The sequence below is a fragment of the Triticum aestivum genome, chromosome 7D (genome assembly GCF_018294505.1).
Source record: "Triticum aestivum cultivar Chinese Spring chromosome 7D, IWGSC CS RefSeq v2.1, whole genome shotgun sequence".
Classification (NCBI taxonomy): domain Eukaryota; kingdom Viridiplantae; phylum Streptophyta; class Magnoliopsida; order Poales; family Poaceae; genus Triticum; species Triticum aestivum.
The window spans coordinates 625214191-625237438 of NC_057814.1; the positions used below are offsets into that span (position 1 = coordinate 625214191).

General features: G+C 45.6%; 1 protein-coding gene across 1 annotated transcript; it reads left to right on the top strand.

Annotated features, from left to right (window-relative positions):
- Nucleotides 1-3428: 3428 nt before the first annotated feature.
- Nucleotides 3429-10326, top strand: LOC123163800 (disease resistance protein Pik-2). The gene is made up of 4 exons (XM_044581185.1): nucleotides 3429-4733; nucleotides 6243-6281; nucleotides 6395-6979; nucleotides 7914-10326. The coding sequence occupies exons 1-4, from the start codon at nucleotides 3588-3590 to the stop codon at nucleotides 10041-10043; spliced, it is 3900 nt and encodes a 1299-aa protein (XP_044437120.1). The 5' UTR covers nucleotides 3429-3587; the 3' UTR covers nucleotides 10044-10326.
- Nucleotides 10327-23248: the final 12922 nt, after the last annotated feature.

A 23248-nucleotide genomic window follows, 5' to 3' on the forward strand; every position in this document is an offset into this window, starting at 1 on the left:
ATTTCAGATCTGGAAGCAAAAGTGATTGTTTCTAGAAACGGGTCCTTTCTCGAGGAAAAGTTTCTCTCGAAAGAATTGAGTGGGAGGATGGTGGAGACTTGATGAGGTCATTGAACCGTCACTTCAACTAATGTGTAGCAGGGCACAGGAAGTTGTTCCTGTGGCACCTACACCAATTGAAGTGGAAGCTTATGATAGTGATCATGAAACTTCAGATCAAGTCACTACCAAACCTCATAGGACGACAAGGATGCGTACTACTTCAGAGTGGTACGTAATCCTGTCTTGGAAGTCATGTTGCTAGACAACAATGAACCTACGAGCTATGGAGAAGCGATGGTGGGCCCGGATTCCGACGAATGGCTTGAGGCCATAAAATCCGAGAGGATCCATGTATGAAAACAAAGTATAGACTTTGAAAGAACTACTTGATGGTCGTAAGGCTGTTGGGTACAGATGGATTTTAAAGGGAAGACAGACAATGATGGTAAGTGTCACCATTAAGAAAGCTCGACTTGTCGTTAAGATGTTTTCCGGCAAGTTCAAGGAGTTGACTGCGATGAGACTTTCTCACTCGTAGCGATGCTAAGAGTCTGTTAGAATTATATTAGCAGTTACTGCATTATTTATGAAATCTTGCAGATAGGATGTCAAAACATTGTTTCCTCGACGATTTTCTTGAGGAAAGGTTGTATGTGATACAACCAGAAGGTTTTGTCAATCCTGAAAGATGCTAACAAGTATGCAAAGCTCCAGCAATCCTTCTAAGGATTGGAGTAAGCATCTCGGAGTTGGAATGAACGCTTTGATGAGATGATCAAAGATTTTGGGTTTATACAAGGTTCATGAGAAACTTGTATTTCCAAAGAAGTGAGTGGGAGCACTATAGAATTTTTGATGAGTATATGTTGTTAACATATTGTTGATCAGAAATGATGTAGAATTTCTGGAAAGCATCCAGGGTTATTTGAAAAGTGTTTTTAATGGAAAACCTGGATTAAGCTACTTGAACATTGAGCATCAAGATCTATAAGGATAGATCAAAAACGCTTAATAGTACTTTCAAATGAATACATACCGTGACAAGATTTTGAAGGAGTTCAAAATAGATCAGCAAAGAAGGAGTTCTTGGCTGTGTTACAAGGTGTGAGTATTGAGTAAGACTCAAGACCTGACCACGGCAGAAGAGAGAGAAAGGACGAAGGTCGTCCCCTATGCTTTAGACGTAGGCTCTACAGTATGCTATGCTGTGTACCGCACCTGAAGTGTGCCTTGCCATGAGTTAGTCAAGGGGTACAATAGTGATCCGGGAATGGATCACATGACAGCGGTCGAACTTATCCTTAGTATCTAGTGGACTAAGGAATTTTCTCGATTATGGAGGTGGTAAAACAGTTCGTCGTAAAGGGTTACGTCGATGCAAACTTTGACACTAATCCGGATGACTCTGAGTAGTAAACCGGATTCGTATAGTAGAGCAGTTATTTGGAATAGCTCCAAGTAGCGCGTGGTAGCTACATCTACAAGATGACATAGAGATTTGTAAAGCACACACGGATCTGAATGTTGCAGACCCGTTGACTAAAACCTCTCTCGTAAGCATAACATGATCAAACCCTAGAACTCATTGAGTGTTAATCACATGGTGATGTGGACTAGATTATTGACTCTAGTGAACTTTGAGTGTTAATCACATGGTGATGTGAACTAGATTATTGACTCTAGTGCAAGTGGGAGACTGTTGGAAATATGCCCTAGAGGCAATAATAAAATGGTTATTATTGTATTTCCTTGTTCATGATAATTGTCTGTTGTTCATGCTATAATTGTATTAACTGGAAACCGTAATACATGTGTGAATACATAGACCACAACATGTCCCTAGTAAGCCTCTAGTTGACTAGCTCGTTGATCAATAGATGGTTATGGTTTCCTGACCATGGACATTGGATGTCATTGATAACGGGATCACATCATTAGGAGAATGATGTGATGGACAAGACCCAATCCTAAGCATAGCACAAGATCGTGTAGTTCGTTTGCTAGAGCTTTTCTAATGTCAAGTATCATTTCCTTAGACCATGAGATTGTGCAACTCCCGGATACCGTAGGAATGCTTTGGGTGTACCAAACGTCACAACGTAACTGGGTGGCTATAAAGGTGCACTACAGGTATCTCCGAAAGTGTCTGTTGGGTTGGCACGAATCGAGACTGGGATTTGTCACTCCGTATGACGGAGAGGTATCTCTGGGCCCACTCGGTAATGCATCATCATAATGAGCTCAATGTGACCAAGTGTTTGGTCACGGGATCATGCATTACGGTACGAGTAAAGTGACTTGCCGGTAACGAGATTGAACAAGGTATTGGGATACCGACGATCGAATCTCGGGCAAGTAACGTACCGATTGACAAAGGGAATTGTATACGGGATTGATTGAATCCTCGACATCGTGGTTCATCCGATGAGATCATCGTGGAACATGTGGGAGCCAACATGGGTATCCAGATCCCGCTGTTGGTTATTGACCGGAGAGTCGTCTCGGTCATGTCTGCATGTCTCCCGAACCCGTAGGGTCTACACACTTAAGGTTCGGTGACGCTAGGGTTGTAGAGATATTAGTATGCGGAAATCCGAAAGTCGTTCGGAGTCCCGGATGAGATCCCGGACGTCACGAGGAGTTCCGGAATGGTCCGGAGGTAAAGATTTATATATGGGAAGTCCTATTTTGGCCACCGGAAAATGTTCGGGATTTTTCGGTATTGTACCGGGAAGGTTCTAGAAGGTTCCGAAGTGGGGCCCACCTGCATGGGGGGACCCACATGAACGTGGGTAGTGGGGGCAAGGCCCCACACCCCTGGTCAAGGCGCACCAAGATCCCACCTTAGAAGGAATAAGATCATATCCCGAAGGGATAAGATCAAGATCCCTAAAAAAGGGGGATAACAATCGGTGGGGAAGGGAAATGATGGGATTTCTTTCCCCCACCTTTGCCAACGCCCCAATGGACTTGGAGGGCAAGAAACCAGCCCCCTCCACCCCTATATATAGTGGGGAGGCGCATGGGAGCAGCACCCCAAGCCCTGGCGCCTCCCTCCCTCCCGTGACACCTCTTCCTCCCCGCTTGCGCTTGGCGAAGCCCTGCCGGGATCCCGCTACTTCCACCACCACGCCGTCGTGCTGCTGGATCTCCATCAACTTCTCCTCCCCCCTTGCTGGATCAAGAAGGAGGAGACGTCCCCGCTCCGTACGTGTGTTGAACGCGGAGGTGCCGTCCGTTCGGTTCTAGGATCATCGGTGATTTGGATCACGACGAGTACGACTACATCAACCCCGTTCTCTTGAACGCTTCCGGTCGCAATCTACAAGGGTATGTAGATGCACTCCTCCCCTCTCGTTGCTAGCATCTCCTAGATTGATCTTGGTGACACGTAGGAAAATTCTGAATTTCTGCTACGTTCCCCTCTTGTGCGGAAGAAGACTTGCCCTCAAAATTTAGTCCCAAGTCTTTGTAAACAAATGTCCAATGTCAGCTTAGTTTGGCACATGGATGATCCATCGGTCTGAGTGATCCCCTTTAAGAGAATGCCCAGTCGATGTGGAAGTCCAGCACTAGCATATCACGCACAAGAAAACAACCACCCATTGAGGAGAGAAAGAGACATGGCGGACCTGGTTGTTGGGTTGGCCAAGTCAGTGGTGGAGGGGGCATTGACCAAGGCCCAGGCGGCCATCGAAGAAGAAGCCAAGCTTCGGCAGAGCGCGCAGCGCAACCTAGTGTTCATCACCGGCGAGTTTGAAATGATGCACTCGTTCCTCAAGGTGGCGGACGAGGAGCGCCTAGAGAACAAGGTGGTGATAACATGGGTGAGGCAGATCCGCGAGCTGGCGTACGATGTGGAAGACTGCATCGAGCTCGTCATCCACCTCGATAAAAAGAGCAGGTGGTGGTGGCACATGGTGCCGTCCTGGTGCATGGCGCTGCCACTGCCGCTTGACGAGGCGGCAAGCGAGATCGAGCAGCTCAAGGCGAGGGTGGAGGACGTGAGCACCAGGAACGCGCGCTACAAACTCATCGGCGACACTGGCTCCAAACCCTTCAACGTGCAGCAGGAGCCGGTGGCATCCGCCGCCGCTGCGACCGCGGCTGACATGCTCGCCGAGGCAAGGGGCGCCACCAAGAGGCAGCAAAGAGTCAGTGATCTCACCCGGCTGATCACCAAGAAGCAGGACAACAATGGACTCCATGTGATATCGGTTTGGGGTGCAGCCGGCGACCATGGGACGACATCCATCATCAGGAAGGCCTACAACCACCCAGATATATGCCAAGACTTCCCATGCCGCTCCTGGGTGAAAATGATGCATCCTTTCAGTCCCCACCAATTCATGCGCAACATGATGGCTCAGTTTCATGCAACCTCTTGCATGGAACAAAGAGCAACCATAGGCAAGGATGTCTTTAAGAAGATGGAGGCCGCTCAGGAAGATCTCTTCAGTGAGTTCGAGGAGCTAATCAGAGATAAGAGGTACCTCATCGTCTTGGAAGGCCTGTCACACATGGCAGATTGGGATGCTATCAGAGCATTCCTTCCTGAGATGACAAATGGCAGCTGGATCATCGTGTCAACTCAGCAATCCGAAATAGCAACCTTGTGCATTGGTCACTCATACCAGGTGGTGGAGCTCCGAAAGTTCTCGGACAAGCACTCTGTTTGTGCCCTCTACAAGGTAATTAAGCCACAAACACAATCTTAATTACTTGCTGCAAATCTTATGTGTTTATACCTTTTCAAGTAGGAGTAATCACACCTGAACTGCGCTAGATACATATTCAAGTAAAGAAAACCAATACCTTTTATCTGCAATAACTATATCTAAACAAATCATAACTAGCTAGCGGTACTTCTTCCGTCCCAAAATAAGTGCCCGCCGATCATGGCAAGATCCGGGCGGATCTGACCCCAGACCAGCACACATGCCACCGCTCGAGTGGTGGCCAGTCGTAGCCGCCGGGCTGCATGCTAGCGCCCTAGTCACCGTGGTGCTGCCATTCGAGACACACGCCGCCGGGCTGCACGCGAGCGCCCTAGTCACCCTCGCGCTGCCATAGGAGACACACGCCGCCGCACCATCGAGCAGCTCCTCCACCAGTCGGGTTGTCCTGCGCCAGCCGCAGAAGAGTAGGTGAAGGGGAAGGGAGGCCCTGCTGCCGCCAACGCCCTCCGGCCTTTGTCCAGCAGCGCCTCCATGGCTGCTAGGGACAAGACTTGAGGGGGAGGAGGGGGCGGCTAGGGTTTCCCCCGGGCACTCACGGGAGCGCCGCAGGAGGGAGAGGGGAAAAGCTTAGCGAGAGGGAGGACGCAAACGGTATTATTATCAGCTTACAAAATTCCTGAGGAATAATACTTGGGAGAATTACATGGCAGCAGCGGGGGAGAAGTGCATTGTTCGGATGACTATCTTATGCTATCGAAAACTAGTACTATCATCAATTTACAAAACTCCTTAGGAAAATCAGTACTATCACGTATAATGGACAAAAACGCCTTATCTTTTTTTGAGGGAAAAAACGTCTTATCTTAAGCAACGTGAGATCATCTCTTATTTAGTTTTTTAACACGGTACGATCAAAGTCACTCATAAACACAAGCATACACTCACCCTTATGGACGCACACATGTACACCTTACCCCTATGAGCACCTTCGAGTGACCGAACTAAGACATCATCTTGAGATTGACGAAGTCGCCACAGACGTCTTGGCAGTCAATGAGAACGTATTCTTCCGTTGAAGGCACATCGCCGAAAGCACTGGAATAAATCCAAAAAAATGCGAGCACCAATGTCAAGTTTAGAATTTAAACTCTGGTGGGTTAAGGATGCCACTGTCCTCCTAACTATCCAACCACAGGTTGAATTCACAAGATCATCTCTTATCTGAGAGAACTTATATATCTTTCTTTATTTTTCTCTCTTACTAGTCATTAGTTATCCTATATACGTGACAACCTTAAAAAGGTGACTTCACCTCATTGCACACGATCTTTATGACTTACAATTTTTTTTAAAGACTCCCTTACCCTACCCCTAAAAAAACCTCCCTTCAGTTAGCTAAAAAATACTCCAAGCGATAGATGCCCCCATTGCACACACCCTTTATGACCTACAAAATTTTGTTAACATTCCCTTTCCTTCTCTAAAGTATTTGCGTGCTAATCTCTCTCACCCAACACGCAGGCTTCTCAAGGGGATGGTGATAAAGACAAGAACCCAATGGTAAGCTAGCAAGAAAATTACTCCAACCTTTCACTGTGCCCTTTCCTGGCTCTCTATTGCTCCTGCATGTTTGGATACCAAGGCACCTTATATCATTCTACACATGTATACAGGGTTTTGATGGGGGTGAAGATAAAGGCAAGAAAATCATGTCACTTCAGGAGGAAGCAAAGGAATGGAAGGACAAGAATGATGGCCTTGTTGGACGCGAGTCACAAATGACTGAACTCGTTAAATGTTTAACTGAGGCACGTGTCAACTCTCGTCCAGTTATGTCCGTATGGGGGATAGCTCAAGTTGGGAAATCAGCCCTTGTCAAGAAATTGTTCTATGACACAGTGCTTCAGCTTCAGGGTGGCAAGTATGACGATTATTATTGGGTGGATATATCCCATCCATTTAATATGAGGGACTTGTATCTGACCTTACTTTCAGATTTTCATTCTGACAAAGAACCTATTGAAGAGTGTCACCGTCTTCTGAAGAAAGGTTGGTGCCTCATTGTTATTGACGATCTCCGGTCCACAAAGGATTGGGACATGATACAAGCTGCCTTGGTATCGAAACATCTTAAGAGCGTTGTCATTGTCATTACAACTGATCGAACCATCGCCGAATATTGCACAAATAATAAAGATCTCGTGTTTAATGTCAAGGCTCTAGAAGCTGATGCCGCCTTTCATCTCTTCAAAAACCAGGTACGGTGTTTTGATGTCTGTGTGTGTTACCATCTACTTTTAATTGCATATGTCAGCCTTATTAAATATGTCTCCCATAGTTTGCTTTTAATTTGCGGATAAATCAAGCCTCCAGAGAATGTTCCCTTCATGATATATTCACAAAATTGATGTTGTTTTATTGATTTTAAAGAATTGTAGCTGTAGTGTTCAGTCATTTGTGTTTTGGAGATGGTGTGAAGAGCACACGCCATGCATATGATATGAGAAAGGTGTGACAGCTCCCGGGAGCCCCTACACCCTCATGAACAGTAAATTAAAAAAATGAAACAAAATAAAAAACTCTGAAACTTTGTGGAATCAAAGATGATAGAACTTTTGATGTTCTTGCAAATTTCAGCCACAAATAGCACTCGAGCAGCCCTCACAAATAAAATTACTCCTCGGAAGTGCACATAAACTTTGAACACTGATTTTGTTTTTTTTAGGTGAGGGCTCCTCGAATGATATTTGAGGCTGAAACATTGCAATAATGTCGAGTGTTTCATTATGTTTGATGTTCGAAAGTTTCAGATTTTTTTGTATTTTTATTTCTTTTTATATTTACTGCTCATAGAGGGTGTAGGGGCACACGGATGTTGAAAGTCTTGTCTCATATGATATTCTTGGTAATGTTAGCTGTTTGCTATCATATGAATGGTCCTTGTAGTAGTTAAGTGATGATAGTTTTCCTTGTTTTACTGGTTTATTTGTTTAACTGGCATTTTAGCATTTTTAAGTTGGGCATTGATACATGATATTGAATAACTATATGTGTACTCAACAGTATCTGGAGTAGAAGCATGAGTATTTGCAGAGGGCTCACACTTTTATGTACTCCTGATGCTAACTGTCTGCACCTAATGTTAACTACGCACTTAATATAGCTAATTAATAGTTTGAACAATATGTGTAGGTACTTAAGAAGAGTTCACCATACCCTTTGAAGGATCCAGAGGCGCGTGTAAAATATCTTATTTCAAAGTGTGGCGGTCTTCCCAAAGTAATATCTGCTATAGCTGTGTTACTGGCCACGAAGACAAACAAAAGGAAGGAAACTATACATTCTTTGAATGAAAGATTTATGCATCATCTGGAGACCGATCCTGAGTATGACAATCTACAAGATCTATTTTCCTGGATGCAATCTTACTTCCGTACTTGTCCCGATGCACTCAAGCCATGTATCTTCTACTTGTCCATTTTTCCTCAAGATCAAATCATTCGGCGGAGGCGACTGGTAAGGCGGTGGATTGCAGAGGGCTACTCCAGGGATAGCCAGAATGAATCTGCCGAGGAGAATGGGGAGAAGCACTTCTCTGAACTCCTTGAACTGAGCATAATCCAGCAGAGATCGTCGTCATCATCAGTCAACAGCTCTGCATTCAGTGTGGACATCGTTAGGATGGTTATGTGCCAGGTGAATGGTTTCATCCGAGAGTACGTCGTGTCACGGCGTTTGGAAGAGAATCTGGTGTTTGAACTGGGTGGCAAATGTGCTCTAACCACCCAACGCACCGGGCGTCACCTTGTCATATTGGATAACTGGGAAAGAGATGGCATTGTGTTCGCGACCATGGATTTCTCTAGGCTACGGTCACTAACAGTGTTTGGAGTGTGGAAGTCATTCTTCATCTGTGAAAGTATGAAGATGCTTCGGGTGCTTGATCTAGAGAATTCAGAGGCTTTAAATGATGGTGATCTTGACAAGATACTGGAGTGGTTGCGTCGCCTCAAGTTCCTCTCGTTGCGAGGTCACAGTGAGATCAAACATTTACCAGGTTCATTACATCATCTGAGGCAGCTCCAGACACTCGATGTGAGAGGCACCTCAATAACCACCCTGCCACGGAAGATCGCCAAGTTACAAAAACTGCAGTACATTCGTGCGGGGACCACGGGCTTGAAATCACCAGTTTCATCCGGCTGCTGCAGCTGGTTGCCTGAGTTTTGCAGATGTCGTCGTCCTACAATCAGTGTTGAGGTGCCCACAGAGATTGATGAAGTGATTGAGTCCACGGGCTTGAAACCACCAGTTTCATCCGGCTGCTGCAGCTGGTTTCCTCAGTTCTACAGATGTCATCGTCCTACAATCAGTGCTGAGGTGCCCACACAGATTGGTGAATTGATTGAGTCCACGGGCTTGAAACCACCAGTTTCACCCGGCTGCTGCAGCTTGTTGCCTGAGTTCTGCAGATGTCATCGTCCTACAATCAGTGTTGAGGTGCCCACAGAGATTGGTGAACTGATTGAGTTGCACACACTTGGTGTTATCAACATCACTGCTTCAGGCGCAAAGAAAACTGTGAAAGAGCTCAAGAAGCTCACCCAGCTGCGCAAGCTCGGAGTGTCTGGCATCAACCGAAAGAACAGCGGCATGTTTTTCTCTGCAATCAAAGATCATGCCCATCTGGAGTCCTTGTCAGTTTCACTTGACAAGGACACCACGCGCGGTTGTTGCTTCATCACAAAGGACAGCAACAGTCAAGGTTGCTGGGATGACAAGGTCTCCCTGCCTTGTAAAAACCTTCGGAGCCTTAAACTGTATGGGCTTGAAGATAAGTTGCCGAAATGGGAGGGGGAGCAGCCTGTAAAGTTTGGAAAGCTCACAAAGCTGGAGCTGGACATGGCCTCTTTACCAGAAGATGTCATAAGGTTTGTTGGCGGGCTTCCAGAACTATGTATTCTTCGTGTTAAGCAGCATCAAGATCGTCACCTCAACTTCTGTGTCATGGTGAATGGATTCGAGGATGAATCCTATAAGAAGGTTAAGATCCTCGAGATTTCCTGCTCCAGCGGCTTACGTGTGAGTTTTGGATCATGGACAATGAAAAAACTTGAGGTGCTCAAGGTTGACTGCTACGGTGGGTCACCGCCTTACAAGTTCAGTGGCCTGGAAAACCTAGAAGAACTCAAGGAAGTCGTGCTAGTTAAGGGCTCCAACGCCCAAGCACTGAAGCAACAACTCGATCAGCAGCTTGCCGACGAGCACCCGAAAGAAAAGAAGCCTGTCGTGGAGCTGGAGCTACCATCACCTTCGTCCTGATGGGTCACCAATAGTAGTAGTTTATTACCCTTTGTGTTTTTACCATACTAGCTCGATATCCACTACGTCTTGATTTGTTCATGTAATACACGTACTTTTCTTCTACATTGGCATCATTGTGATATGTGTTTAGTTGATGTAAAGGGCTCTATTTATTACCCTTTGTAATCTCTTCTTCCTGCTTAATTGCCTTGCTTACGATGTGTGACTGTTAAAGAGGGAGCATACTGATACTAGCATAAAAGAGCTGGTTGGCGTTAACGGTACAAAAAACTATAAATTAGATCCATCTTGCTTTTTCCATTCAAAAGGATGTCTATATTCGATTTTCATGTATATATCGATCTTTGTGTACCTGTCTCCTTTGTAGTTAGAAGTGGGGCCATTTTGCTCAGTTCCTGAATTGGCTCTACATGCAGATGACATTTAACGTTGATTGAGTTAATATAGCTAACTACCACTAGCTAGCTGCAGATTCGTTTGGTTAGGTTAACTAACCAAATCAGCTGAGTTTCTTAATGATGACCTTGGTTGAACCTCCCAAGCTAGTCTCGTCATACTTACCTAGGTCTGGCAAGTCTCCATCGATCTTAATTAGCAGGACTTCGATCGATCCCTCAAGTCTTCTCTGAGCTATAAGTCTGGCCAGTAATCTGCCTAACTCCAGTTAACAATGTCTGTCAGAACATTAGAAAAAAACACGTCATCACTATAAATGTGAAGTAGAAAAAAAGAATGTGTAGTAAGAAAACACGTCATCATTATCTTACGTAGATCTGGCTTTACAAACTGAAAGTAGTACAATGTGAAGTAAAAAAAAAACACGTCATCAGTATATTATGACGATCGAGATTGGCAATTTCGCATCGACGATGCCGACATACTTGTTCAAGGCAAATTAATTGCCTAGCTAGCTGTTGTGCAGCTAACTTAAATTTTCACGGTGGAGTCGATCGAGAACATGGCCGGCTAGCTAGCTAAACCCAAGGATGGATCTCAAGCTCTAACTAAGCAAACATGCATGTATGAGAGGGCTGTCGACCGAGCTAACCAATTGAATTACCTTGCGTCTAGCAAACTACTACTACAGCTTAAGTCATGCATGATTTGTTTGTGTATGGCGTCAGAGCGATCGAGCTAGCTTTGCGTGTAGATCGAGTCGTTGACACCAAGATTAACGAGGCTAATCGTGCAAATGCCCATCAGCCCATGTGCATCGACTGCAGTGGCGGAGCAGGATTTTATTAATCAACTGTTTGCAGATTCCACTCAAGAACTACAGTAGAAATTTCTATGTGCATTTTATATTGTTTTTTTCTATAGATGATAATTTCTTGTACAAAGTATCCTACTAGACTACCACAGATCCTATATTTCTCATTTTTATTTATCTGTTTAGCTGTGTCTACGCACTTGAAACAGTACGTTGATGTTATGGAAATTACTCCCATTTTCAAAAATTGTTTTACTGTATAGTGCTATGCCCTTCGAATAAGCACAAGGCCTAATAAGGAAATCAAGCAAATTTAAAAGGTTGTGCAGCTCCAAAGAGTCTACATGAAAGAGAGAACAACGACGTACGACCTATCCATGCACATGGGCCGTGGAAGGATCTAAACTCAACTGTTATCACGTACCGGATGGCGATTGCTGAGGTGACCACTGCGGCGTCTGCGGTGGCGCTCGCGGGTGCCCCCCCCCCCCCCCCACACCCTCGCCGGCGCGCCCCCGGCGGCCTCGTCCCCGCCCCTCCGTCACCAATCCTCCCTCTCCGGCCCGTCGCTCTCGCTCCCCCCGCCGCTGGCGCCTGCTGCCGCCTCCGCCCCGCCTCTCCCCCCTCCCCCCGGCTCGGATTTGCTGGGTGGACTGGCGGCCGATGAGGGCTACGCCGAGGCCGCGGCCGTCGCTTCGGACCTTCCCCGGCGCCCTCGCCGCTTCGGTGACCGGCTTGCTAAGGCCGTTGCCGCCGATGAGCTCAATCCGTCCCTGCCCCCCGCTCCCCGCCTTACCCCCTTCCCTTGCGTACGCGATGTCCCGCCCGTCTCGCACCACCTTCCCCACTACCATCTGGAACTGGTCAGGCTGCCGGTCGCTGTGGTCGTGGGGCCCGAGCGATCTAGGGTTCCCTCTCCATCGCCACGCGGGGGCAACGCGGGAGGGAGGAGGGGAGGAGCGTTCTGTTTTATTTCACACCATGTGTCCTATTTTTGCCCTGTTGTGGGAATTGGGAGCATATATTTGGTAAATCTGCACCTTGATCTGTGAGGAGAAGGTTTAATCCACAGCTGCAGACCCATGCTATCATTTATGTTAAAGTTGTGCTTCAGCACTTCCAAAATGTAGCACGGCATCGGACGCACACGAATGGCTTAGATCAAGGGAGCTAATCCCACCATCAAGCAATTAGTAACTTAATTACTATCATTACTCATTAGGGCCTGATGTCCCGTATCAAGAGTCCGGAGTCAGACCTGCTTTTTTTTTTTGGATAACTCTACTGGGGGAGTTTGCCCACCTGAATATCAATGGATGCTATTGCAGCAAGTGTTGCAGATCTTTCTGGTCCTATGGCTGATCGTCAATGATAGTGGTGGCAACAAGTGTTACATTGCTACCATATGGATTTTCTATATTCAAAGCATCATTCGCTCGCGACAGTGGATGTCGGTGAGGCGGAGTCGCATTCTCCGGCGCCGCAACCGTGTCGTGGTGGATGTCGTCGGCTCGTCCCAGGACGCATCCATCATTGATCTGACGTCCACCACACTCAAAGGGTTCCGGGTTCCGACGAGCAAGAGTAGGGCATGGGAGACGGCGGCACCTTGAGTCCCGTGAGCCGGCTCGTGTCCCATGCCCTACTCTGCCTTGCCGGGGTCCGGACCAACACTCTGAGGAGCGCAGTCGGCCGTCGGACATGGCCATGGCGACCCGACGAGCTCTGCTTAAAAATCGCTACGTAGCATGTAATAATATGGGTTTGAGGTTTCTAGTTTGAGGTATCCGGATGTGGATTGCATTATTTGAGCCTTGAGTGGTCAGTGTGCGCGGGCGTTTGAGGGGCCGGGTTTGCCCATCGCGGCTGTAGATGCTCTAATGTCATAATCAGGTTGGTTGGAGTTTCCACTTCAAATGTATTTAAATTAGGTATATCTTCGTTTTTTACAATGATGTTTAGATAAATTTAATTTTATCTTTAACAATCCTTTAGAAAAGTTGCATGAGTTTCCAAAACAGTTAGCATCATCCATCATTATCATGTAATATTTTATTATTTTTGGACTAACCTACTAACAAATTGCCAGAGAGCTAGCTAGTTGATTAATTCCCGGTGAGACTCGGGGCCCGCACGGACCTCCTGTTTATCGTAAGATAGGGCTGCCCGGCCAGTGAGTGTAACACGATGGATTAGTTTATGGTCCCAGTCGATGAGGCCAAGATTAAGTCTTTGAGGTCTACATCTGGCCTAAATGAGGTTTTGTTTGGCACTCCAACAACTCACTGTCTTGTTTATAAATTGTCCAAATTAACTAGGAAATGAAAGTTTAGCTAGGATCAGAGGGAATAATCTAGCAACCCAAGACAGGCTAATGGATCTTCGTTTTCTACAGAACCTATACTAGCCATCCGGACTTTCTCTACTTGAAAAACTCATCACCCCGCAGACCTGGACAGTCTTGTTTAATATTGTTGAATTTACTCGAAAAACTCATAAATCAGCCCTTTCTCAGTCATTTGCCGTAGCTAATGGTCGAATTGTGCCAACTGTTTTCCAAACTGGCTAGAAACCGTTGGTTGTGCGTGGAATGGATCTTGTGTTGTTTTCAGAAGCCTTTGACGGGAGTTAACACACCCTACCGCGGAGTGCGTGACACAGCTTAATTTTAGCTTATTACTCATAATAGGATTATAGCGGGTTGTAATCATATTTTTCCCGAGGAAAAGCATAGCAGTCACACCTATGATAAATTCAAAATGGCGATCAGCGAAGACAGGGAAGACTTGCTTGTCTCTTACGTGTGGGCATGGTTTTCAATTTCAGTTTCAGAAACATTTCAGCACCAACCGAAATCACCGAAATTCAGTGATTTCAGTTTCCATTTCAGCCAAATGACTGAAATATTCACTCAAATTCAATTGAAAATTTAAAATTTTGAAAAAATATTTTGAAAATATTTGAATTCCTGTGTTGTACTGAAACTGCTGAATTTTTTTGGCTGAAACGTAATATTTCAGTGTCTACTGAAATTACTAAAATTCAGTGAATTTCACTGGAATCTCACTGGAAGTGAAAACCATGTGTGTGGCATAACTAGTCTTTGTTTCAATGACCAACTTGCAGTATCATATGTCATGGATCATCCTGCATCAATTTCCTTAAAGAATTTGCAATTGGTGCACCTGTAGTCCCTCAAACACCTGGAACTATATGCACCAAATTTCTGAAGATCACAGCACAAAAAGGAGGGTTCGAGGTACATGTCATATATACTTACCCAGCGTACGGTTCATGAATTAATCCACTTGACTCAGTATTCTTCTCCTAATTACATTTTCTCTGCTTTATAATTTAGTAGCTACATATGTGTGTTGTGTCTGTCCACAAGTTCTCCAATAATAGATATAAGACAATCGATCAAGATCTTTTCGTTTGTTTAATTAACTCTGCAAGCATGTGTGTTCGTATATCAATCGATTAATTACAACTTTATCTATATATGTTTTTTCTTGAGAAAAACCATTTATATATCTTTTCCTTTTTAGTGGGAAAGAGAGCTTTATAAATCATGAGACGCAGAGTTACAATCATGACATACAGCCTGTTTGGCAATTGCATGCATGCTTTAGGAAAATGAAACATGGATGGTGAACTATTTACACCTAAGGCCGCGCTTGGAATCGGTGTAAATAAATACAGGTGTATTTTTCTTACGAGTGTATCTTACCGGCCAGTAGTGATTTGCAGGTGGAAACGAAAACGACGGCCGGTGGCCTGTAACTTTTACAAGTGTATTCAAAGTAGAAACGACATTCCAAACAGAGCCTAAGCATAGCGACACTAGGAGTAAGAGACTTACTTTGTCCTTGGCTGATCTTTGCTGCGCCACCTGAACACCTCGGAGTCACTACTACTGATGCTAGCATCCACATCAGGATCCGTTGTTAGCACAAGCCTATCAATAATGGTTAGATCAACTTCATATTCTTTTACTCTCGACCTTTGAAACTTTCCAGCAACACTAACACCTGGGAAAGCACAAGCATAGGCATGTTGTTCAGCAAAGAGATTGCCACACCATACATGTGATGGAAGAACTCGAGCAAAAGGCTAGTAGTATTCAGAAGGAGCAAATGCTACAGCTTCCATGCACATGGAGATGAGGTAAGACTTGCAAGCAATATATTTTTTTTACAAAAGTGCGCCCGAAGACTGAATAACTAACAAATCTGGTGTAGTATTCTGCAGCCATTTCTATATGCGTGAGGCTACAGCTCTAATTCAGCAAAAAATGTACTACGCTATGTTATCAAAAGGTTGCTCCAAATCTGTCCATTTGTCGCACGAATTCAGAGTATCTACCGTACAAATTCAGAGTACTGACGATAGCAGGACAGCCGAACGCTCCATGACATGTTTTACAACAACACGTGAATCAACAAGAAGTTATGCATAGATTTACTACCCAACAGCAAAGATTTACTCTGAGCAAGTACAGCAAAGATTAACTCAAAAGGCCTACACTATGAATTCAAAAGTTTGCACCGAATTGGCCGCACAAATTCAGAGTACTGACGATAGTTTGACTACCAAACAGCAAAGAGATGAGCACATTGTATCGAGCAAGTAACCAGCAGCAGGTTAGCTCCCATCGACACTGGCCACACTCTACCATCACACCACTGGCAATCGACTAATTCTAAGCATTCTGCCGGCACATCGATGGAGAAGGAGGAGAAGGTGCGGTGGATGCAACAAGCAGTACCGAGAGCACGCAGCGTGCGCAGATCGAACTCGTCGCCGAGGTGGGGATGCTTCACGGCCAGCATCTTCGGGCTGATGAGCAAATCCTGCACCATCGAACCTCTCGTCAGGAAAGCAAAGCAAGGCGAAAGAAAGCGGAGTGAGAGGGGGTGTCACGGACGATTTTTCTTGGGCTCGGAGAGGGCCGCGAGCCACCGCGACTTGGGAGAATATATGTGACAATTTCAAAAATATTTGCAACGTTACCCTTGAAGCAGCCTTGTCGAAAGATGAGCTGATGCGGCTGCGGGGTTACCTGAGAGATGAATGATAGCGAATTCAGATGAGGAAATGCAAGAGTTCTTGTCTCTGCTCGCTGGGCCAGATTCGAAGTGTGGCTTATGACGGCACAAATTAAGCCAGGAATACTATACTCTGACACTCTGACTTTGGCTGAGCTGTATATATGCCAGGATCAAACACTGATTAACTGAACACCGTAATTATTTGCAAATTCAAGTAGCACATGCTCTGTGTGTGTGACAGCCAGTAAATTTACCTGCAATAAACTTGTTCAAATATTCCTTATCTCAAGCTATTATTCCCCAGCCTGGTAGTTATGCATGAGACGAATGAATTTCTTGGCCAGAAACGAGCTACTCGAGACAAAAGTTCTGCACTCAGATATCACAGATTTTGTTTTCCATTCCACCTCCACTTAGTTCCGACCGTAGTTGTTACCTGAAAACCCGTGGACGACTAGCGCCGTGTCATTTCCTTCTGTAAACTAGATGAAATTATCAGTACTATCATTTATGCTTTTTTTAGCCTGATCGACCGAAGCAACTCTCAAAACCTTTACACGACAGGATATTCTGATGCTTCCAATTGGCATCTCGGTATCACCTTTTAATACTTGACAAGCTGCTATTTTTCTTGAAAGCTGTACATATACACGCCACAAATCTGACTCATCACAATTGTCCTACGATACAGAATTAAGAGCTTTGCTACAAATTCAGAATACCGAGAACACCAAAGTTGAAGAACAAAAACTTAGCATTTTGGAACAGAGAGACAATGGAAACAATGTTATTCATTGGGTTACCATTCTTTTGCTTACCAATTCAGTATTGGCATACATCACGAACATACTTATTACTCCTTTTGATTTTGTTCTTTCAGCTTTGATTCTTGTATCATAACTGGCTGGGGAAAGTCCCAATTAGGCCATAGGTTTTGCACTAAATGAAAACTGTAGTTTACAATTTTTTTTCTTTTACTATGCACCAATTGAAGAGAAGCTTGTCCAACATCGTCTGAGATGGTTTGGGCATATTCAGCGCAGGCCTTCAGAAGCTCCAGTGCATAGCGGACGGCTAAAGCGTGCGGAGAATATCAAGAGAGGGCGGGGTAGACCGAATTTGACATGGGAGGAGTCCGTTAAGAGAGACCTGAAGGATTGGAGTATCACCAAAGAGCTAGCTATGGACAGGGGTGCGTGGAAGCTTGCTATCCATGTGCCAGAGCCATGAGTTGGTTGCGAGATCTTATGGGTTTCACCTCTAGCCTACCCCAACTTGTTTGGGACTAAAGGCTTTGTTGTTGTTGTTGTTGTTGTTGTACTATGCACATAGGAGTCAACCATGGTTAAGGGGAAAACTATTGATGCACTTTGCAAGAGAAAGAGAGGTGAGTGTGAAGCTAAATTTTCTCTTACTAATGTAAAAAAAGAACCCACTCTTCAGCCTTCTCTCTTGGTGTGCTCGCATGATTATTCTTTGATCAAACTTTAGATGCTTTGGTTTAGGATAAAACAAAATATCAACTTAGTTTGGGATGAAGGGGGTATTAAATTTAGAGTTCATATGCCCTTGGAGTGTAAGCCCGTCGACCAAGACAGCTTGGAGAACCCAGCTACACCAGAGACAAACATATATAGACGAGTAGTATTTGTGAACACTAATTCAGTGGTTCTTCAGACTTGAAAAGCCTGCCTTGTGAGTGTCAACCGAAACAAGCTTTGATAACCCAACCGGAGACAGACATATCTAGAGTGGTGCCTGCCAGTAGATTGGAGAAGCCATGGAGCCCAAGAACACCACCGCAGCATGGGCCCAACGCTTGAGCGGCATGGAAGCTCGGCTGATCCACGTAGAAGTTCTTCTCCTCTTGAGCACCTTCGCGTGGGTTCTCCTGGAGCTGTTCGGCTCATTCCGGCGGCGGTACAATCACGGGTTCTTCCGCCTCTTTGTCTGGACAGTGTACACACTGTCCACTGTGCTGGTGCCATACACTATCGGCCTGCTGCAGGCTGGTCCATACCGCGACCAGACGTTCGTCCTCTGGGGCACCATCCTCCTCCTCATCCAAGTAAATCCTGTCTCCCTCTCCACCTACAGTATCCAGGATATTGAGCATAGGAAAAGGATCCTTGTGCAGCAAGCGTCGCAGATCTTTCTGGTGCTATGGCTGATCATCAATGGTAGCGGTAGCAACAAGAGTTATAGAGGTACCATATGGATTTTCTATATTCATAGCATCATTTTGACGTTCACCAAGTTTGGGAATTTAAGTAAGTCGAGCAATAAGGGGGGTTTGCTTGCGCATTCTAAAGTGGTTGCTGATTACATGATGATTGAGCATCAGCTAGCTCACGACGTCATTAATCCAGGCACGATGGAGGGGTACAGGTACATAGTAGACGGGGAAAAGGAAGTGGCTTCCCTGCTTCCAACTGCACCTGAGTACAGAGTTGGATTAAACGAGGTGATGAGCACTCACAGATATTTCACCATTGATTCTGCTTGGCAACGGATCAACTCTCACAGCTTCAAGCATAAGGAATCTGTAGATTTTTACAAGGATACTGTGCTCTCCTTCACATTATTCAAACTGCTGAAACGGAGATTCTGTGGCTATCGGCTCGGTGAAGCTGGCCTTGAAAAGACACTGCATCTTGTTCTTCATGGGCTCCTCTCTGGGAATGACAGGAGCTATGTTCGTGCTTTTCGAGTTATCGAAGTGGAGTTGTCATTCCTGTATGATTACTTTTATACAATGGAATTATTCAGTGGGACTTGGTTCTGGTCAGGAATTGTTATATCAACTGCTATTGTTTGGAACAGCATATCCGGAGCATTTAGCAGGCACTACCATCATAGCAATTTGGAACAGAGAGTCAATGGAACAGATGTTATTCGGTGGGTTACCATAGCTTTGCTTGCCAATTTTGTTTTGGTATACATTATCAGGGTATATATTATGCCTAACAGGCTGGCAGTACTGGAAGAACTTTGTCACCACATTACGTATGAATTTCCCATAACTGAAGAAAGACCCGGAGCACAAGTTACATGGGAAAGAAAGCTCAGACAGTACTCTCTACTACACGACTTCGACTACGATCCGTGGAATGTACTGTCTTTTCTGTCACTAGGCTTGATCGAGGCTACAAGAAAAGGACAGAAGTCTGGGGAGAAGATAAAACTGGCAGATACAGTCATCGTACGCGTCCTCTCTCAGTTCAAAGAAAACAACGGCAAGCTAGAGAATGGCCAGTCAGCACTTGCTACAAATCAGCTGGGAAGCCAATTCTCATGGGCCTGCACCTTGCCAACTCATATCCACACCATCCTTGTATGGCATATCGCCACAACCATCTCCTGGAACGAGGTTCCGCTGGAGGGCAACGTGGACCTCCTTATTGCCGTGAGCCTGTCGGATTATTGCGCCTACCTGGTAGCTTTTGTTCCAGACATGCTGCCTAGCCATAGCTACGACACACGGCGCATGTTCGACGCTGTGGTGATGGAGGCTCGGCAGCGCCTTGCCGGATGTGAAACTCTGAGCTGTAGGTGTGAGAAGCTGATGACAGGCTTGCACAACGACGACGGCACAATCTTATATATGGGAGCCGAGCTTGGGAGGCAACTTAGAGACACGGTTCCTGACCGAGAACAGCGTTGGAAGGTGCTGGCTGACTTTTGGGCGGAGTACATACTCTTCCTGGCGCCATCGGGCAATGCGGACATCCATGCGGAGATGCTGGCCTCCGGCGGGGAGTTCATGACCCATCTCTGGGCGCTTCTCACTCATGCCGGTATTCTGGAGCGGCCGTCTTCCTCCTCTGGGTTTGACGCTCCTGGTGGGCTTAATGGTACCACTGCACAAGACTTCGAGGTTTGAGTTACACTGTGAAGGCTATGCTATCTTCTTCTCCTGTTTATGTTTGCTCGTGCTGTTTGAAGTCTCAAAGTTTGGATGTGTCAGTGTGTTCGTCCTGTTTAATTAAGTTATGCTGTGAAGCTTATGACATCTTGTATGTGGTCTCAGTGAATTGCTTGAAGATTGGCCACAGGTTGGTCTGTAATAGCTAGCGATTATAGCTATCTTCTTCATTTCAGTTTGTAATATCTTCGAAGAACTGAAACTGCTGGTATTTTTTGCCAACCCTGTTCTGTTTATTTCACACCATGTGGCATATGTTTGCTTAATCTGCTATCTGTGTACAAGCACTGCAGAGTTGCTTGTTGAGGGAACTGGGAAGATATATTTGGTAAATCCGCACCTTGATCTGTGAAGAGAAGGTTTAATCCACAGCTGCAGACCCGTGCTAACAGTTATGTTACAGTTGTGCTTTAGTGCTTCCCGGACTCTCTATATGGGGCATCGGACGCAGAGTCGCAGACGAGTGACTCGGATTAAGGGAGCTAATTCCACCATTGAGCAATTAGTAACTTAATCACCACCATTAGGGCCCAACGCCCCCTATACAGAGTCCAGGGTCAGACCATTTTTTTTTTGGAAAAGTCTACGGGGGCATTCGTTCACCCCCTGAACATATTTTGCATCAAGTGCTCACGCGACTAACATGGTTTCAGTATATATATAGGTCCTATTTGACAAACTGTGCAGAGACTGAAAGATACACTACAATATTTATTGCATCAAGCATGCATGTGAAATATCAAATACTAGGAGGAGCTAGTTTAGTTAGCTCCACGGCAAGGTTAGCTTATGTAAACCAGCATCCCTGGGTGTTTACAGTAGGAAATTCTACGTACCAGACCTGCTGGGTGTTTGCAGTAGATCAATAGGACAATAGCAGCAGGAGAATCATAACAATCTGCTCGCTGCTATCCCCTGATTTCATTTCTCTTTTCTTTGTACTTTGGATAGTCTCTTGACGGTACCTGCATCATCCACAAATAGACCATAACTGCATCATGACGAACCTCTAGAAAAGCAGCAAAAATATACTCCCTCCATATCAAAATATAAGACGTTTTTTGATACAAAGGGAGTATCAAAAAACATCTATATTTTGATACAGAGGGAGTAGCAAGTTTCAGCATAACATGGAACCGCGCATAAACCAGTCTGAGCCAATTTTAGTTAAATTGTTTCAACGGAAACTCGTCGAAAATTAAAATCCAGAACTATATGTATGTAATCTGAACACAAGGCAACGCATGTATGCTTTGGGAAAATTAAACATGAGTGGTGAACTTTTTACTCCTAAGCAGCACTAGGAGTAAGACTTACCAAGTCCTGCATCACCTTTTTGTTTTCTCTTGACGCTATAAGGCTTTGGCTGATGTTTGCTGGTCCTCCTGAACACGTCGGAATCACCACTACCGACGTTAACATCCACATCAGAATCCTTTGATAACACAAGTCTGTGAAGAACGGTCAGATCAACTGAGTATTCTTTTAGGCGTCCTTTGAAACTTTCCAGCAAAACAACACTTGGAAAGCACAAGCATGAGCATGTACTTCAGCAAAGAGATTGCGCCATACATATTATTGAAGATAATGAGCAAACCATAAGTATTCAGAAAAGTCAGCCTGAAGACTGAATAACTAACAGAATTTGGTTAGTGTGAGGCTGCAACTCCTATTCAGAAAAGGAAAAAAAGTACCATGCTATGAATTCATAAATTTGATCCAAATCCGTCCCTTCGGCCGTGCAAATTCAGAGTATCAACAACAGAGTACTTTGCACTGGACCACTCGCCAGCAGCAGGTGGATTCCAAGGATTTCACAGTACGGAGAGCGATGGAGAGCAGTAGTTCGAGCAGTACCGAGAGCCGGCAGCGTGCGCAGATCAAACGTCTCCGCCCGCTTCACGGCCAGCATCTTCAAGCTGGCGACGGCATACTGCACGTCTGCAGGAAGGTGAAAGCAAGCGGAGGGAGAAGCTAAGAGAGAAGAGCGGGAGGGCACGTCACGGATGAGCTCAGTCTCGGAGATGGCAGCGAGTCCCCGGCACCGCTGCTCTCTGCGTCCGCCTGAGGTGGGGTTTGGCTGGCGGCGAGATCAATGAGAAAAGAGAGGAGGAAACGAGAGGGGAGAAAACACTGGGCTTCGGTGGGCCCAATTTGACTCGCTCACAATACTAAGAGGCCCATGTCGACAGTGTTAAACCGGATATGATCCATGCCGTTTCTCCGAAAAAGAAATGATATGATCCATGCTAGAAAAAAAGGTCGAAGAGCCGATTAAAAAAGATCAGTGGGTCTCTAGAGCAACTAATTGAAGATTACCCCTGTACCTTTTCCCCTAGGGTTTTTCTAGGGTTCCACTTTCCTCCCGCGGCGACCGCGAGAGTTCCCCTATCTACCTCTGGGTTCCCACTGATTCGAGCGCTGATGTGATGCGGCCGCGATCTAGATTGCATCCTGGTAAGGCTGCGTCTGTTGTGGTCGTGTTGCATGGCTGGAAAGGAGACGATGTCGCCGGCGGCGGTGAGCGGATCTGGCGGCGGTGATGGAGAAAATAGCAGGGAAACAGGGCCGAACTTGGAGGACAAGTTTGCGGGTCTAAACCTGCATGGAGAAGAGGAGGAAGATCTCGATCTCTCTGCGGAGATTGATGGACTTGCTCAGGAGGTCAGATGGATAGCGATTTTCAGGGTTCATACAACTAAGCATTTCAGTTATGTAGCTCTCTACAAATCTATGCGTAATGCCTGGGCGTCAGCGCAAGGGGTCACCTTCAAATCTGTGGGGGGAAACTTGTTCCTTGCTCAGTTCATGTGTGTCGGCGACTGGAATAGAGTCATGGGTGGAGGCCCGTGGCAGTTCCGTGGATTTGCGGTGGTTATGGAGGAATACGACGGGTTCACCAATGTAAAGGATTACAAACTTGACCGTATCCCAGTATGGGCAAGGATCATTGGGGTTCCTGACGGCTTGATGAAGAAGAAAGAGATTGCAGAGAAAATAGCAAGGAAAGTGGGTA

Bases quoted from the DNA above. Each gene is read 5' to 3' on its own strand.
- LOC123163800 (XM_044581185.1), top strand. From the start codon at position 3,588: ATGCCCAGTCGATGTGGAAGTCCAGCACTAGCATATCACGCACAAGAA. The intron at 4,734-6,242 runs GTAATTAAGCCA...CCCAACACGCAG, and splicing joins CTGTTTGTGCCCTCTACAAG to GCTTCTCAAGGGGATGGTGA. The intron at 6,282-6,394 runs GTAAGCTAGCAA...ACATGTATACAG, and splicing joins ATAAAGACAAGAACCCAATG to GGTTTTGATGGGGGTGAAGA.